The sequence below is a fragment of the Serinus canaria genome, chromosome 3, assembly GCF_022539315.1.
Source record: "Serinus canaria isolate serCan28SL12 chromosome 3, serCan2020, whole genome shotgun sequence".
Classification (NCBI taxonomy): domain Eukaryota; kingdom Metazoa; phylum Chordata; class Aves; order Passeriformes; family Fringillidae; genus Serinus; species Serinus canaria.
The window spans coordinates 68,885,075-68,902,592 of NC_066316.1; the positions used below are offsets into that span (position 1 = coordinate 68,885,075).

Below are 17,518 nucleotides of genomic sequence, written 5' to 3' on the forward strand. Positions count from 1 at the left end.
CATTCACTTATCTAGATGTTTCACAGGAAGGCAGATGGAAAAATAATCATACTTATAATTTTTTTTTAGGATACATGTGTTAAATGTTAAAAAGATAGTGTATAATCAGAATATATAACAAAAGAAAACAAAGCACACCAAAATAATGTAAATGTCCAAGCTAAACATTTAAAATACTAGATTTGGAAAAAAGAAAACCAGATGCATGGTTGCATGGTATGGAAAAACAAACCCTGCTCACAAGTGTAAAAATGCAATACTGAACATCAGAGAGTTGCCTGTGTGAGTGTCACCATGCATCTTGTCTACCCTTCACAGGTATCAGCAACATAATTCTCCTGCATCATGATACTAAAAAATCACTACAATAATTTAAAGATCCTGGAAGTTTGGAGAGGGGTGAAAAGATAGGCTTCTCTCCTTTTTACCATTCAGATTCTTACAGCATGGGGAAAACCCCTACTAAGATTACATATAGAAGTTCTGCTTTCTCCATCTTTGGACTTCCTCATCCAGCACTGGACTGATTAAACCTATGGATGTGATTGCATTCTCACACTCATTAATCACTATGGAATCCTAATCAACAGCCAAAGAACTAACTGGAGTGCTCAGGTTGTTAGCACTTAATTGTCAAACCCATAACTATATCAATTAGTTTCCATTTCTTAAGATGGAGTTTTAAATTTTCAAATTTCATTTTGGGTTCAAGTCCTTCTGAAATACATACTTAATATTGAAACTACAGTCAGTCTAGTGGAACCATCCTCAACATTTCCAACACGTTTTCTATTCTATTGAGATATTTAAAGTCTCACTTACCCTATTCAATTCAAATGCATAAAATTAATTAGTTATACAATTTATTTTGAAGTCATTTATGTATTTATGTATACGAAGAGCAAATACAATTACAGAATTGAAAATGCAATTAGTAGTGTAAGCATGGAATCATTCCCACTGAGTGGCTCAAAAACTTTTTATTTCAGAAGGGAAAAAAAAGGTAAAGCCTCATGGCTCAACTCAAGACACTTAAAACAACCATCTTTAGACAAAATAGATAAAATTAGACTGTTAATAGACCTATTCTAGAAAGTTATTAAATACAGACTACCAAATATTTTTTTTTCCAGTAAGCATCTGTGATACTCCTTTATTGCTGCAATCAAGAATGGTAGCTATTAAAACATTTAACTGCTCAAGAAATTAAAGCACATGACAGGATTGATTATTATGAAGAAAAAAAACTTCTGAAGATTTCAAAAAGTAATCCAGGTTAGCTGGATAACCTGCAAGTTCTCAAGACGTGTCATCACACGAGTCTCCCCTGTGTCACACAAAGCCCTGAAATGCTTTAGATGGCCTTGCGGTCCACTACGAACACAGCACTAAGTACCACGTGCCCTCTGAGCTCACTTATTGTGAATAGCTTGTAACACTTGATAATGCAGGTGAGTAGATACTTCTTAACCTTGAAGATCACCCTAAGTTAACCCAATTATCATTCTCTGCTCTGAATTTTAATGGTATTAAAACAAAAAACCAACATATAAATCATCCTCTTAGACTACAAGATTAGACAAACTAATCACCCCACAGTTCTAATCAGCAGCCAAAGAACTAACTGGAGTGCTCAGATTAGCACTTAGCTGTCAGACCCACCCATCTGAGGACCTCCAGAGAAGGTGCAGGAGAACAGAGATACAAGAGTGCTTCACTTTAGGAGGATCGTCACCTTAATTCCCACACGTGCTGAGTTTCCACAGCCTTTTATGCCTGGGTCAAACCAGACACTTGGAAAATGCAGTGGCAGCACTGCAGTATCAAATGCTCATTTTCCATATGAGCAAGGAAGAGTATAGTTCTATCCCCAAGCAGGCAAAGCTGCACAATTCCTACTCTTGGCCTCTGAACAAGCGCATCAGAACATCTACTATTAGTAACCATGCCTATCTAAGAAGTGCAACTTCCAGCCACTCTTTCTGAGGAAAAGGAATCACAATTTTCACATAGATCTCACCCTCCTTTTCAAATGCATTCTCTGATTTGGTCTCCACTTACAATACAGCATCACTAATACTCCTTTCCTCCAGCAAACCAGAAAATAATTCAATTGTTCATTTGCAAACATTCTTTTCATACATTTACATTCAACCTAAGGTGTTCTTCTACATCTCTTCTGTTAGCTGGTGAAGCTAACAGAGAGAGTTCCTCAGGTGAACAAAGCTCACTAGACTTCACCTTTTTTATTTTTCATTATTTGACTCCATATAGTGTTAAATTATCTACTAGAGTATTCTTCTTTCTTAATATTCTTCCTTAAGTAATTTAAAGAAAAGGCTTCTCCAGCCAAAGGATACCATTACAACTGGCATGTTCTATAACTGTGGTAGAACAAGAACCATCTTAAGCAAAAATTTAATATATAAAAAAAAAAAAAAAATTGCTGATATACAAAGCATACCCACAGGTTTTTAACTCAGTGTACTTTCAAAGTCACCAGCATGTGAAATTTCAGAATGTGAATTTTCAGAATGTGAATCTGGTCCAGCTCATTAGCTGGACAGGTCTGTCCACAGCCTGCTGAGAGAAGTGTAAAAGGGTAAGTGCAGTTTCCTTGCTGGTGCAGCTCTACAAGGAGATCAACCAGACTGTTAGACAGAAGCGTGCGTATTACAGGTGAGACACCTTCAAAGGGCTGCTTCTTTTCTCCTTTTGCCTTATTTGAAAACAAAAAAGGAACAAACAAACAAAAAAGGAAATTAATCAAGTTTGTAGCACTCCTAACTTTCTGCTCCACTAATCCTTGGGACTGATATGTACTCAGGGAGAGGAGGAGGAGAAAGGGAAACACCAGGTATTTGGTGGCGAAGAAAACTTGGTCCAAGCATTGTTGGATGTACATATAGTTTTTGTCTCCTTGCTCAGATGTTGTTGAAACAGTAGACTTTAAAGAAAATGTCAATGAATCCTCATAAGCACTATACATGACCTCTGGGGTAATTAGCAATCATTCAAAAGCAACAAGACTAAAGTGTTCTATTCTTTATTACTGTCAGCTCTTTTCTTGATCAGCATTCTAATAAAGATGGTTCATTGCTAAGACAGTTTCATGAATCAGTCATAATTACATTCTGACATGCAGTGAATAGTAAAGCAAAACTAAGTATCACTTCATCAACCTTTCTAACCTTTGTGCAAGTATTAACTGTAAATAATTTTTACACAATCTTACAACAGAAAATCTGCATATTTCTTAGCTTTGTACATACTCTAGCCTAACGGAATTTCTTGTGACCTATATCTGAAAAAAAGCCCCAACATTACAATCAGGAATAATTACTTATCTGGCATGGTATTCAGGTACTGCCTTTCACAGACCAAATTAACTTCAAGCAGAAAAGGCTATTTGCTCTACAAAATTATGCAATGCTTTACAGGGTTAACTAAAGGTTTTTTTACAGTCTTTTCCCCTATATTCTTCTGCAATAATGAAATATGGGAAATGGTTGCAATAGCCTCAGATACTTCATGTTTGTCCCAACTGCAAACAATGTAACAAAACTAAATAAAAAAACCCCAAAGAACAACATGAACGAATTTTGAGGAAAACTTTCTAAATGTCATCCAAGAATCCTGTACAATATCAGGGAAACAAATCACTCTCAAGTTGACTTGGAAACAAACATTTTGCTTCCAAATTATTTTTCATTGGACTTGGAGCAAAAATATCTGGGAAAATAAATATTGCCAAATAGAACTTTTGCAATCAATCTTTTTCTTACACTTGTGACAGGAACATTTAAACTTTAAACTGAAGAGTTTAGAAGAGATAAACTGAGAGGCAAAATTCATTCAGTGAAAGTTGCACAAGTTTACATTACAGCCTTCAAAACTTTAACAACTAAGAAACCCCACCATTCTTGCTACCACAAGGAACATACGATCTATTGTACAACTTTTCAATAACTTATTTTAATGTCTAGCTACAAATCAGCTACCCCCTAAGAAGAGGAAAAATAGACAATTAACTTGTAAAATAATGGTGCATGAATAAAAAGAGAGACTCTTAAAATGTACTGTTCTGTGAATAGTATTTCAGATATTCAGACAAAAGTGAAAGAATTCAGGAGGTACAGATGTGGCTGTGCCAGCTCGGAGACAAGTAGTCTCTCCTTTTTCCAGTCAGGGAACAGAAGAATGGCAGAGTAAACTTCCATGCACTAAATTACACTGAACAGAGCTCCCCATTTCCCATCACTTCGGAAAAAAATCTTCCTAGCAGAATAAGAACAAATACAAAAGGAAAAAAAAAACACCTGCAAACCACAAATCACTGCATAACACCCAGTTTTGCTAAAGGACCAATAATGACTGTAACTTTCAATCTCCTAATAAGCAAGCTGTGGCGTTCTGTGAGAAACAAACGCCAAGAGTTCACGCTGAATTTAGAACATGATGTTTCGTAAGCTAAGGGTCAAATTCATCCCAATACATGTACTTCACTGGAACTATACCCTGGATGAAGTTGTTTGTCTAGATTTCTTTTATGCTGTTGTTTTTCTTTTTAACATTTGATTTGTATTTCTTTTCCCCAGTATTAGCCTTTGCTCCTGCCAGAACTGTTGGCAGGCAGGAAAAAAAAAAGGAAAAAAAAAATAGTCATGATTTACGAAACTGAATTTCCCAGAATTTTAATAAAAAAAAAAGCGATTAAGATCTAAACAAAGGCTAAAGATGGCTTACGCTTAGCTCTGATGAGGTCCACTACCTCATTACCCACAGCTGAAAACTTCTGATGCATTTTGTTTCAAGGGAATCCAAAAGTCCTTGCTGTAAAGCAGGCTGGGGGGTGCAGGGTCCATTCACTCTTTCTGTATCACAACCATTATGTAAGAAGTATAAAACACTGCCTTTATGCTGCCAAACCACAATGACTCTTCTTACATCAAAGGGTTTTTGCCACTAGGGTTTTTTTTCCTCTGAAATTTATTCAAGGCAAGGGCAGGGAGACAACAATTCACACACGCTAATTACACCTAATTATCTATTCCTTTTTTTTCCCCCTTTCCACCAGCTTCAGCCAGTGTTATTTGCTATCTGGGTTTCTCACAACCTCCCCTTGCCCTGTCCATCCAACTCAACAGCAAAGTCTTTGAAGAAAACAGTTGTGGCTTCTTAGAATTTTAACAATATAAGGTTCAACTCAAATTATTCTATTATTAGTTTTGACACATTTATGTGTTAAATATGAAGGCCTCTTGGTTAATTTGGCAAATGCCTCACATCTCTTCACAACTAGAATTGCTGGTAACACCCTCTCTTGTAGGAGCTTCTCCTCATGCTTTCTTTTCATGATCTAAATGAAATGTTTATTGGATTAAAGTTCTTCTCTGCAGACCTCCACGGTGGCCTGTGACAAAGAGCTTAAAAGCTTTATTAATTGGCTCGGGCTTTTCAGGGGGAGGCAGGACCTCATTTCACATTACATCACAAGCAAACAGAACTGCCACGTGTAATTAGACTAATTTACCCTGATACAGCAGGAATCAACTATTCCATATCTATGATATGCTTTCATTTACTCATTTTAATCAAGGACCAAACAAACCAAGCAAGAGCTCAGGAAATCCTAACAATTTAAGAAAGGGAGAAGGCAGGAAGCCTGGCATAGAGTTACAGTAGCAACTATTTAATCCTAAAATAAAGTTTTGATTTGCATCTAAATAATCTGTCTAGGAGGAAGTGCCTAAGACAGATATAAAAGGTAAACAAATTGAACAGTTCATCCCCTGAGAACACAGTAAAGAAATAGATACATTATAAAATATTGTAACAGTTACATGCTCTGAACTACAGAATTCAAATAACCTGGGTGTTTAAATTTCACACACACACAGAGGCTTAGAAGGCTGAATGCAGACAGGATTGGTAGTTTCTAATCTGACACCTTGCTTTCTATATACAACATTTTATTACTTGATAGTCTCATAAATTTATCAAACTAAGATTTCCCAGAAATTATACTGAGGTTCAAAAAGACTTGCAGTACAAAATATTTGCAATCATGCTGTATTTCCTATTTTTAGTTTTTCTATGTTTAATTAGGTACACTTCACAAAAGATGAGCACTTCTATTACTTGCACAGAGAGAGAACAAGAACAAATGCTCCTTCTACTTAGGAGTTTGCTTGGTTACATACTAAGAAGGGAAACAAAAGGCCCAACATCTTCAGTAATGAAAAAGTCAATTGATAGGCGAAGCCATCACAATATCAAAGGCCTAATCCCTGCAATTCTGACTCAGGTGACAGTTCACAGGGGTCAGAGTGGCTGACACTGACCTCAAAAGCAGGTTTTAACTATTCAACATACTGAAAGCTGCTGGGCTATCACACCATTAGACTGGAACAAACTGACAAATCAATTTCATCAAGGAGATGACTTTTTTGGGAGAGGGGGGAGGAGAGAGGCAGATCCGCCACTCAACAAATCCCTGCATTTCTCACACAGGTGGTTGGACAAAAGCTGACTGCACCATCAAAGACATTTTATATCTACCAAATGCCTTTGTACAAAACTAACTCCCACAATTTCCTTAGAGGCAGCTCTAAATGTTTTTAAAACAAGTATTTTTCATGTTCTCATACTAAGCTATTGAAAACTGAAAATGCTTTTCAATTCTTCAGTTTCTTGCTTTGTAGGAAAGGGTGCACTTTAATTAAAACCACAGCCAGCAGCATTCTAAATAAATAATCATTAACTGACTTCAAGAAAGACAGGGAAATACAGCATATAAATAATGCATTGCTTTCTCTTTGAGAGGAGTGTACAACGCTTACTTACGGTTAAGTCATTTTAACCAGTTTTAAAATAAAGAATTATTGGGTCCCTAAAAGCAGAAGAAAAAAAAGAAGGGAGGAAAAAAAAGACACAAAGTAATTTCATGTCCTACTGACAACAGATTTCTAGCTGATTCTTCCACTTTACTCAAAGCAAAATACAGGTAGCCAAAGCCAAAGATTTTTTTTCTAAAATTGGGCCTTTTAAAGTTATACTCAGACTATGAAAGGCCCTAAAACTTTATGACTTTTAGTTAAAATTGAGTGTAGTGCAAGTCTATTGCATGAAGAAAACCTGACAAAACACAGAGGTTACATACTTGGTACTTCAACACGGCTTGACATTTTGAAGCTTCATGCTACACTTCCAGGAAACCTTTGGAATCGCAGGAACTGCTCACTCAAGTTACAGACTCTACAAAACAAATTATTTTAGGAGCTTTCCTTCCTGATTTTCAGAGAATGAAACATTGAACTAGCCACTGAATTAGAGTTAGGATTTCACAACACTAAAGGGTTGATGTAAATGTCTTTATTAATGTCTGCCAAAATTAAAATGTTGCCAAAATTACTGCCAAAACAGTAAATTAAAACATGCTTTTCCCCCCCTTTTTTTATCCAAGAGCCTCACATAGTATCTTACATCAAGTTGTTAAAGATTAGCACAATATTGATCTACTTGGGGGCAGGAAGGCTCTGCAGAGGGATCTGGACAGGCTGAATCCATGGGCCAAGGCCAGTGGTGTGAGCTTCAACAAGGCCAAGTGCTGGGTCCTGCACTTGGCTCCCAACAACCCCAGGCAGTGCTGCAGGCTAGGGACAGAATGGCTGGAAAGTTCCACAGCAAAAAAGAACCTGGGATTAAAATTTCTTCACCAAAAGGGTTTGTCAAGCATCAGAACAGACTGCCCAAGGAAGTGAGACACCATCCCTAGAAGAAAGACATGCAGATGTGGCACCTGGGGACATGGTTTAGTGATGGACTTGGCAGTGATGGGTAAACAGCTGGACTCAATAGTCTTCAAGGTCTTTTCCAATCTTAACAATTCTGTGATTTCAAAATACACAGCTTTATTTGTAAATCAGCTTTAAAACATTTAGAAACTTTATATATTTCTTTTAGTTTGAGAGTAACAATTTTAGAGTATTTCTGCTCTCTGCATTTGAACGAAGTAACTGTGAGCAATCAATGGTTTTCTCAAGAACTGTCTTTAAAAAAAAAAGAATCACAAAGGAATTCCACACACTTTAAAATGCTCAGCAAGAGATCCTGTGAGATTAAAAGCTCAATTGGAAGAGACTGAATCGAATTACAATTATAGAATTAAAAGATTTTTCTTCCTAATACTTTTTTTCTCTGTAAAGCTCTATCTTTGTAAAATTTCATGGATTGAAGAAGCACTCCTATCTGTTGCAGAAACTAAACTCTTTCATAAGGAATACAGTGTGCCAAAGAATCATGGCCACAACAATGAAATGATGAATTCAGAGTTTCCCCCTGTTTATAAGGCTTTGAGTTAGAGGATTAAAGAATCACTGAAAAAAATACATCTCAAAATATTTATTATTTCAAAATAAGAGAACACTGGGATAAGATCAGAATTGAATTGGAAGCACACACAGGGCAAAAATAGCTGCCAGTGGTGTTACTGACTTGCCCAATGACACAGATCTGGGGCTTTTATGTGGCTACCAGCTGTAGGACCTGAAGTTTTCGTGTGGCTCTAAAAACTGGAACTTTTCAGTTGCAACTTCACACAGCAATCACTTGTCCCAGTAATCTACCACCTGGAAAGACAATATGGACAAACTCTGGAAGATAACTGTATCTTCTCTAGAGTGCTATTTCACCCTTTTGCTTATTCCACAGAAACAGGTTTACAGTTATCTTTGTAAGAAATAGAACTCAAACACAGATACTGGAATTACAAAGACTGTAGAAAATAAAAATAAAATTGAGGATGAATATGGGTGACTCTAAATCTGGGGAAGAAACCATTACTTGTGATGATCTGAGGACAAGAAAAGATATTTGTGTAACAGTTACCCAGGTATCTAGAAAGTATGTGTTCTACTGACAAGAATGAAAAGAGCCTGAAATCTATCTCAAGTGAAGCATCTCTTCACAGAAATATACTGCCAATAGTTTCCATTCACTCCAACTTCCCAAGAGCATTTAAAGGAGTTTGAAACTCCTGTGCTGAACTTGAACTACTTTTAGCGCTCAATTCTTATTTTAAGGTTTATGATCATAAAAGTTAATTACTGAAAAAAACAAACAAAACCAACCCACCTATTCACTTCCACTAAACCCTAAAAACAGCCCTCTGGGCAGCTCTGAGCCCAGAGAAAACTAAGACAGGATTTAGTCCCAGCTGACAAAGCCAGTACCAGGGGACAGGTCAGATGAGACCGACAGACACACATGGCTTGGAGTGAGGGAAAGGTTAAAAAGACAGTAAATCAAACATTTGCAAGCAACCAATGCAGTGTTTTCCTTCCTATTTTCACAAAAATCCTAGAAGAAATCATATTTACATTTCCTAGTCATGGAATTATGCACAGCTGAGGCAGAAGCTACTTTATCCATTCACACCAATGCCATCACATGGATTCTACACACATTGGGGCAGCCTAAATCTGCATTTCTCAAACCACCAAAGCCAGAGTATCAACATTCTATCCACACCTTTGTAACATAATGGTCAATGGATAAAATCTTACTCTAGAATACATTCCAGTGTGATTTTTAAATGCTGACTTCTGCTATATTGAATTAAAAATGTAGATTTCAATATTTTTTTCTTAATAATTTTAATGTCATGCCCTTATCCTTCCACCTTCCAGCTAGGGTCAGAGAAGAATTTTGTGAATAAGCTTTCTCTGATCCAACTTTTGGTCATTATGTCTTTGGGAAAGAATAATGTTACACTGGTAATATTTATTAATGTGACATTGAAGGCACATATATTTAGAGCACAAATGTTAAAACACAAAGGTGCTGGGAAAAAGAATAGGAAATCCAGTATTTTAGAAAGGCCCTTGTGAATTATGTTAACATTTGCTTTTCCCTTTATTCATTATGATGATAATATTCATCTGCATCTAGTCTAGGTTGTGCTACTAGTTTCTTTTTGCAGTACTCCATTCGTTAGACTAAGCCACCTTTACTGCTTCTCTCAGCATTCCATCTGTTCCCTACTAAAAAATTTTTATTACCTTCCCAGTCCTGATGAGGTGCTCTGATACATAAACTACATTTCACATCTTTTTAATTCAGCTAGCTAAAAAGACAAAAAATGAAACTATAAATAAGCATACATGATAGGTATTCTTAAAGCCTGATGATCACTGTAATGAAAGAGCCTTATGTTTATCAGGGAGAAAACTAGGAGTCAACAAAGAAAGACATATAGAAAAGAATGATTTTCCACGGTTGCTGCATTTCAAAAAGCAAATGCATATCACGCTACTTCTATGCTTGAAAATACTCTGTGATTGGGAGCTCTCATCTGATGCAGCCAGCTACAAAATAAACCCTTTTCAAGAATTTGAAACAGAAGTGGTTGTTAATTTATTTTTATGTTCCTTACTTTTCTAAAGCCATCCAGGTAAGAACCGCTCTCACTGGTAACCTCCCTGACTTCATACATAGACATTCTGAGATGCACCATAGTGCCATAATCATGTCAATGGCATATTGACTTTTAAACCTGGTAATTGTACAAATGTCAACATTAGATGGGATTTATCAAAGGTTCTTAGGCAATTAAGCAATTTTATAATTCTGAGGGGGCCCACTGAAATTGCTAGGCACTGTCAGCTGCTTTACTGCTGACCATCTGAGCAGAAACATCCAGTCAATGCATCAATTCAGCAATTCCAAATCTATCAAAAAGCCAAACCTACCTAAACTCTACCTCACAGTTCTTTTATCCTAGATACCAATATAGTTAACATTATTAATTTGTTTATTCTAGCAATACTTCTGTGAAGTAGGGAAACGCTGATATTTCTATTTTACATGTCATGTCAATCCAGAGCAGGATATGAGACCTGTATATTAGCCCCCAATAACATAACAATACAACTGAGCTTGTGAATAAAAAATATCTGCATCTTGTCCAGAACTTCTAAGTGCCATTTCAGCTTATATTCTTTTTAACAGCAAAATAAGCACCAATTGTGTTATTCACAGAGGAAGGAACCTCCATTTTTTAATTTAAATGAAGCTATTATAGTTTTTGACCTCCCACAACACAAGATGCAGACTGAAGGAAGCTTGCTTCAGGGCCGCTGCTTGTTGAACATTATGAGAAGCCTCACAAACAGCCATTGAAAAAAACTACTTACACATGAGAAAGACCCAGAAACGAGGTAATTGAGGGGTACAGAACAAACCCTACTTTCCTTACATCAAAATAACAGCAAGCTGTTCTAGCATTATAAATGTAAGAGATCCACAAGTACAACACAGTATAAATATTAGAGGGACACTATGTTACACAGCATACCTGCACCAGCAGGAAAATCTTACCCAAACAAACACTTTCTGCTGCCTTAATCAAAAAGAAAATTTTTTGTCATGTTAAAAAAAATCCAGCTTTAAAAACATGTTAATTCCAGAAGGTAAAAGTCCCTTCTTGCCTTACCTTCAATTAGTTTTGCTCAAAATAGTTAAAGCAGATATATATAATGTGGAAACTTGCATCAAAGCAATCCTCTACAAATCTTCTACAAATTAATTAATAAAGCAGGCAAAACTGAAAGCCATTAAACAAGTGGCTCTCCTTACCTTCAGCACAGCAATGAATGGTACAAAATTAGCCCTCTGAAGACCATTTTTATAGAGATCTGAAAGAAAGGAAATCAGGGCCATTTTGCTACTTAGTCTTAATAACGTCAGCTTGTCTTCTAGTCTAACAAATGAAACTCAGTGTTGCTGGAGACAGGAGGAGGAACAAAAGGCAGAAAAGGAGAGCTAAAATCCATTTCTCTTATTTTACTATACAAAAATTCAATACAACCTTAAGGTAGAACGGAACATCCCTAGAAGTGTGAAAACAGCAGGGAGCAAAAAATGACTTAGACTTCTAATGACATAAAACTAATTCTAGCAGAAGAAATTAAAACAGCATCTGTTTTAAAGTAAGGGTTTAAAAAATATTTGTAATGCTGGGTATACATTGGTAGAGATTGTAAGGCCAAACTACGCAACTGCTAAACCCAAGTATTTGGCAGAGGGGAAAAACTCCACACAAACTAAAAATACACAATTTGCCTTTATTTAGTTGGCATCATTCTTATTTGATGTACTGTGATACATTTTATCTTGTAGCAATTCTGCCAGGTACACTTCCTCCTCAAAAGCAAGAAAAAGGATCACCCCTAAGGCCAAAAAACTGAAAATTAATATGTAAACTTAAGCAAAGTTGCTAAAAATACAACTGAGTAAAGAAAAAATAGTAAATTATGTAACAAAATGCAGATCTGCATCATCAAACAAAATACAAATCAACAAAAACCACAAAGCAGTATTTTTCAACTTACTTATCTCTATATATTTATACAACATAAACTTTTCTTCTCTGGAAATTAACCAACTGCCCAACAAGTTCATAACAGAATGACTTTTTTGAAAACACAATCATTTAAAACTGTAGGATGATCTGCTCTGTTTCATTAATATTCAGAAGCCTTATAAAAAGGCAGCTTATCACCTATAACTGACAGAAGGAATGAATAAAAGAATACAGACAGCTGGCAGAGATATCACTAAATTCCACTCAAAGCACATGCCAGGTTATGATTATCCTTTATATTCCCCATAAGGCCTGAAAACTACAACTATACTAAAGCTTCTATGCTTTACCAACACCTCACAGTGGACAGAAGATGCTGCATCTATGAGACAGCAACAAGGCACCCACAGAATGGTTTTCAATTGGATATGTATGTGGAAACATTTAGGAAAATTAGCAGTTAAGGTAATTCCACTACCCTAATTACTAACAAAGTTCTAGGAAGCCATGTATCATACTCATTCCCAACTCAGCAAATCAGGATGGTCATACATTTGTTAAAATATATAGCAATCAATTGCATATTTACTTGCAAAAATTAGTGAACGTGTAACAGTAGTGTAAGACAGCTACTCCCATTAGTTATCCTAGCTAATAGGACTGTGAGCTGTGTATTATGACTCTGTTTCATGAGATCAGAAAAATAAACAGCAATTTTGGAAATGTTGTTCTTGTCATTCTCTGGGGTACTTAATACAGATGGATGTATTTCAGGTTGATACAATGACTTAATTGTATGAAAAGCACCCATACAACTATAAAGGTCACAAAATTACATCTTGATTTAAAACACTGGCTACAATACTCAGGTTATGGTAAAAAATTCTCCTGAACTTTAAAGAGTAGTGCTTAAAAAAAAACCAAGGATGGCTCTCAAGTGAGTAAAGAACCAGCATTAAGTCTATCTGTAGTCAACACAACTACAGTAGTTACAACTCCATCTTGTTTGTGCAAAAAAGGAAAATAAGCCAATGGGAAATAATTTTCTCCCCTAATATAAATATTTGGGTGGGGTTTTTTGGTTGTTTTGGTTTTTGTTGCTGTTGGTTTTTGGTTTTTGCTAAGATAAAGTTCCTTGTAGAATTGTCCATCATTAGTGATTGTCTTTTACTCAATTAATGTGGATAGGAAAATTAATGGTTGTTACAGTTGACAATTAAGTTAACTCTTTAGTATTTGAAATTGAACAATGTGAAATGTCATGCATGTTTATGCATTATGCTAACTGCTAATACTCTACAACACAAACATTCTTCTCCTTTACAAAAAGTTACAGTTACTGCATGGTTAAAACTCATACAGATTTGGGAACTTTGTAGAAGGATCTACTTAGCTAATCACTAGAAACAACTAGTCACTTTTAAAAAGAGGTAGAAATGGAAACAACTCTCCACTTAATTTTCTCAGACCAGCTTGTAAGAAGGTAAGAATGGCATCTTGGTAAGCGGCTCTCCTTCAAGCTGGTGGACCACATCCACAAGTTTCTGAGTTAAAAACCGGGAAGGAATGTGCTATCATTTCCCTTCTTGTGCAGGATCTGATCTTTTCCTATCCTTAAATACATTCAAAACAGGCAATATTTTACCCCTCCTAAACTGCCCTGTGCCCAAACACTCTCTCACTGGTTTGGACAGAGTAGAGGAGATCAGAAAACACAGGAGATTTTGAGAGTGGTGGAGGAAGGAACACTGAGTTCGAGATTCAGGAAGGGTAAGATTAAAACATTTCCTTCTTTAAGAACAAGAAAAAGTAGGGGACAAGCTGGAGTATCTCTGATTCTTGCAGTCTACAGAGTTCCTTAAAATTAAATACTATATGATATAAATACAACTGTTTTGTAAGATACTGAGATTCACTGGATTTGGGTAACACTGGTAGAATGTTTGTTTTTACCTTCTGGCGGCCTGTTAGATGTTGCCACAACGACAACCCCATTTTGGAAGAGATTTTCAAAAAGCTGCTTCAGAATCATGGCATCAGCAATGTCAGTGACCTGAGAAGACAACACATTTGTTATATCTTGCTTTCAGCTTCTGCTGCAATAGATCTGCAAGTGGCTTTGTAGCTAGGAAAATGCTTGTTAGTGAAAGCCATGTAAAAAGATTCTAATTATTGCTTGGTGAGAAAAAAATAAAAGAGATAATTAATAAGCAGTGAATGTACCACAGTCTTTCAAAACTTGCCCACTCTTTACTGCAGAACTCCAGATTTCTTTACCAGTTGCTAAATGATTCCATGTTAACTTCTATTATAAAACTACAGGTGGGAGACACAGAAAACAGACCTAAACATTTAAGAGCCTACTTAATTAGGAACAACATGAAAAAAACCAGAAGATAAAAAGAGATACACACCGGCTGTTTTACATTTCTATTACCTTTGAGGCAAAGGTTTGCAGAGGTGAATTTAAAATGGTCATGGGACTTCAGAAAATAAAGACAAGTAGCCAACTATACATAATCAGCTGCTGTTGAAAATAGAATGATATGACATAGATACTATTGTGTGATTGTTGCAAAAAACAATTCAACAGATGGCCCATCACAAAAATAAGCAATTTCATTGTTCTTTTTAAGTGCCTTCTATTACTGTCCATGAATAATCAAAAGGCAGGCAGTCACTTCCAGCACAGTCAGCCTCTTCTAACCTTCAGGCACAAAACACGAATGAAAAATAAAAATGGGTAGAACAAGTGATACTGGGGAGGGGTAAGGAAGAAAAAATGACTACAAGATAAGCCATTAAGGAAAATTTCTTCAAGTATCTTAGTTTTAGCTTAACAAATTTGCTTTATAGTACCATGAAATAAAAGGATACAGGAACAATGCTGTAAAGAAATGCATCAAATTTTTCTGAAAAACCAGCAATTCATATTTTACAGGAGTTCACCATCTTAACGCATAAACCACCTTTATGATCACTACACTTCATTTTCCTGCAGACCCTGTGGTTATAAAGACACTTGTTGCATTTTGGCTTACCAAAACAGACCCCAGTTCTGAGGAAATAAACCAGTGGTTGCATGCTGGGAGTTATATATTCCCATTACATGAGATTGACAGATTGCTGAGCTTTCACCACCTTAGATGTGTATGCTGCGTTCTCAACACCTGTGCCACCACAGAAAGTTTTACCCACCATAATGTTTTCTTCCACTCCAGAGCCCTCCACCCCCCATAATTCTCCCATTTCTAAATTACTTATCAGTGCAGAAAAAAAAGAAAAGGTAATACTACACCAGAAACTTATGTAAAAGACTTAGGTTCCATTTCTGGCAGCTAGTTGTGAAGCAGTAACGTTCTTAATGAACAATACATAAACACTAGCTTCCTTCTTCCAAAGATTTTTTCTATTTTGTTCTATTAATGCCTTAATGCGCATATTTTTCCTTATAAAAAACAAACTCTTACACAATTACACATGCCTCAAATTTGCATATCTCTGCTCCCTAAGAACTGATATTAAAAAAAAATAGTAATTCACTATCCTACCATATGCTTTAAACACTTGCTTATGTTTCACTTATCAATAATTTCTTTCTTCTGGATACTTCTCCCATTCCTAAGAACACGAGACACATAAGGAATCACAATAGATGTGCATCTTAGAGGTAAGTGAATTTCTTGTACCACAAAGCACATCTAAAAGCCAAATTTTAAAATTCTATTATAGAAATAATTTCATTACAAACCTTTTTGTCTAGTAGTACTACAAAGCATGCTGCCTTTAGCAAAAAGGGAATAAAAGAGTAATAATGCTCACATAAAAAAACCTAATAGCATTCTCCTCTTAATGAGAACTGGTTTTTGATGCAGAGGTCCATTACAAAAAAAGGAAAACACAAAAAAGCCCCAACAATAACACACAAAAAACCCCCGCAAAAACCAACCAACCAACCAACCAACCAACCAACCAACCAACCAACCAAAAAAAGAAAAAACAAAACACAAACCAGCAAACCTCCTGAAAGTTCCGTCAAAAAGCAAGAGCCATTTTGAGGACCAGGATGCAAATGTGAGCTCTTTTTATCTAATACACTTTAAGAACGGTAAAAAATTTCTACAAGGTAAAGCACGTAGAAGACAGTAACTAAAGGATTGTAAGTTCTCATGTTTTTTACTGTATCCAGCATTTATTGCAACTGATAACAAAAGCAAAGTCTACAAATTACCAATAAGGAGAGCCTGCTAGAGGATAGAATGGAGAAATTTCATTAGCATTTAAGAGAAAAAAGAAAAAAAAAAGGCAAAGACACCAGACTAATAGTTAATTTACATGTTTAAGTGCCTGAGACTCAGTCAGCCACTGATTGGTACAGCTCCACGTAATGAATGACAAACATAAGCATGTATTATCAGCAATTAGTATTAGCACAAAAATAAGAGCCTAATTTTTATTAGAGGCTTTTAATAGAATGCAGGCTAGTAAAAACTCCCTAAATTGTTAGTTCACTTTTGTAGTCCAAATGGTACCATTAGTACCTTAAGGTTAACACTGCATCATCTCTCAGCTTCCCAAGAAGGAGGGACTCTGGTTTTATTATCAATACTAACATAGGTCACACTCCTGTAACTGTAGCCAAAATTAGAGCTTCTAACCACCTGTGTATAGTTATTTGGTCACTGCTAGCCACCCCTGTGCTCCGAAATCTCATAAATACAAATGGCTTAGTTTTAGGGTTTTTCTTCAAAATGAAGACATTTTCAGAATTGTTTAAGAGTTCTGTGATTAAAAAAGACTTTAATATTTCCAGTAAACTGTATGACAAAGATCAGTAAGACATAGCAATGCTTTAACAACCTGACAGCCTGGGGCTCAGGCAACTGCTGACAAAATCCTGCTTCAAAATGGACAAACACAGAAGCATAGTGCTGTCATTGAGGTCCTGGCCATCACACAGTATTTGCACAAAGAAACATTAAAACATTTTTTTTTTAATACAACAATACTTTGTAACACAGGAAATTACTTTTAAAAGAAGTACTGAAATATTTTTCTAGATCAATTAGTTAATTCTCCCCTTGCTTAATAGTTCTGTGGGCTTTGCAGGAAGATTCACTTCAGAATACTTCTGTTTTGCTTTAGCCCATTGTC

At 36.0% G+C, this 17,518-nt stretch overlaps 1 protein-coding gene across 3 annotated transcripts in view; it reads right to left on the bottom strand.

Annotated features, from left to right (window-relative positions):
- Positions 1-17,518, bottom strand: part of AFG1L (AFG1 like ATPase) — a 64,486-nt gene that overhangs the window by 28,897 nt on the left and 18,071 nt on the right. For all 3 annotated transcript variants that reach the window (XM_030236272.2, XM_030236273.2, XM_030236271.2), the window contains 2 exons: positions 14,318-14,417; positions 11,638-11,696 (listed from right to left, as the gene is read on the bottom strand). In XM_030236272.2, coding sequence (XP_030092132.2) covers positions 11,638-11,696; positions 14,318-14,417 — 159 coding nt within the window. The remainder of the gene's footprint in view (positions 1-11,637; positions 11,697-14,317; positions 14,418-17,518) is intronic.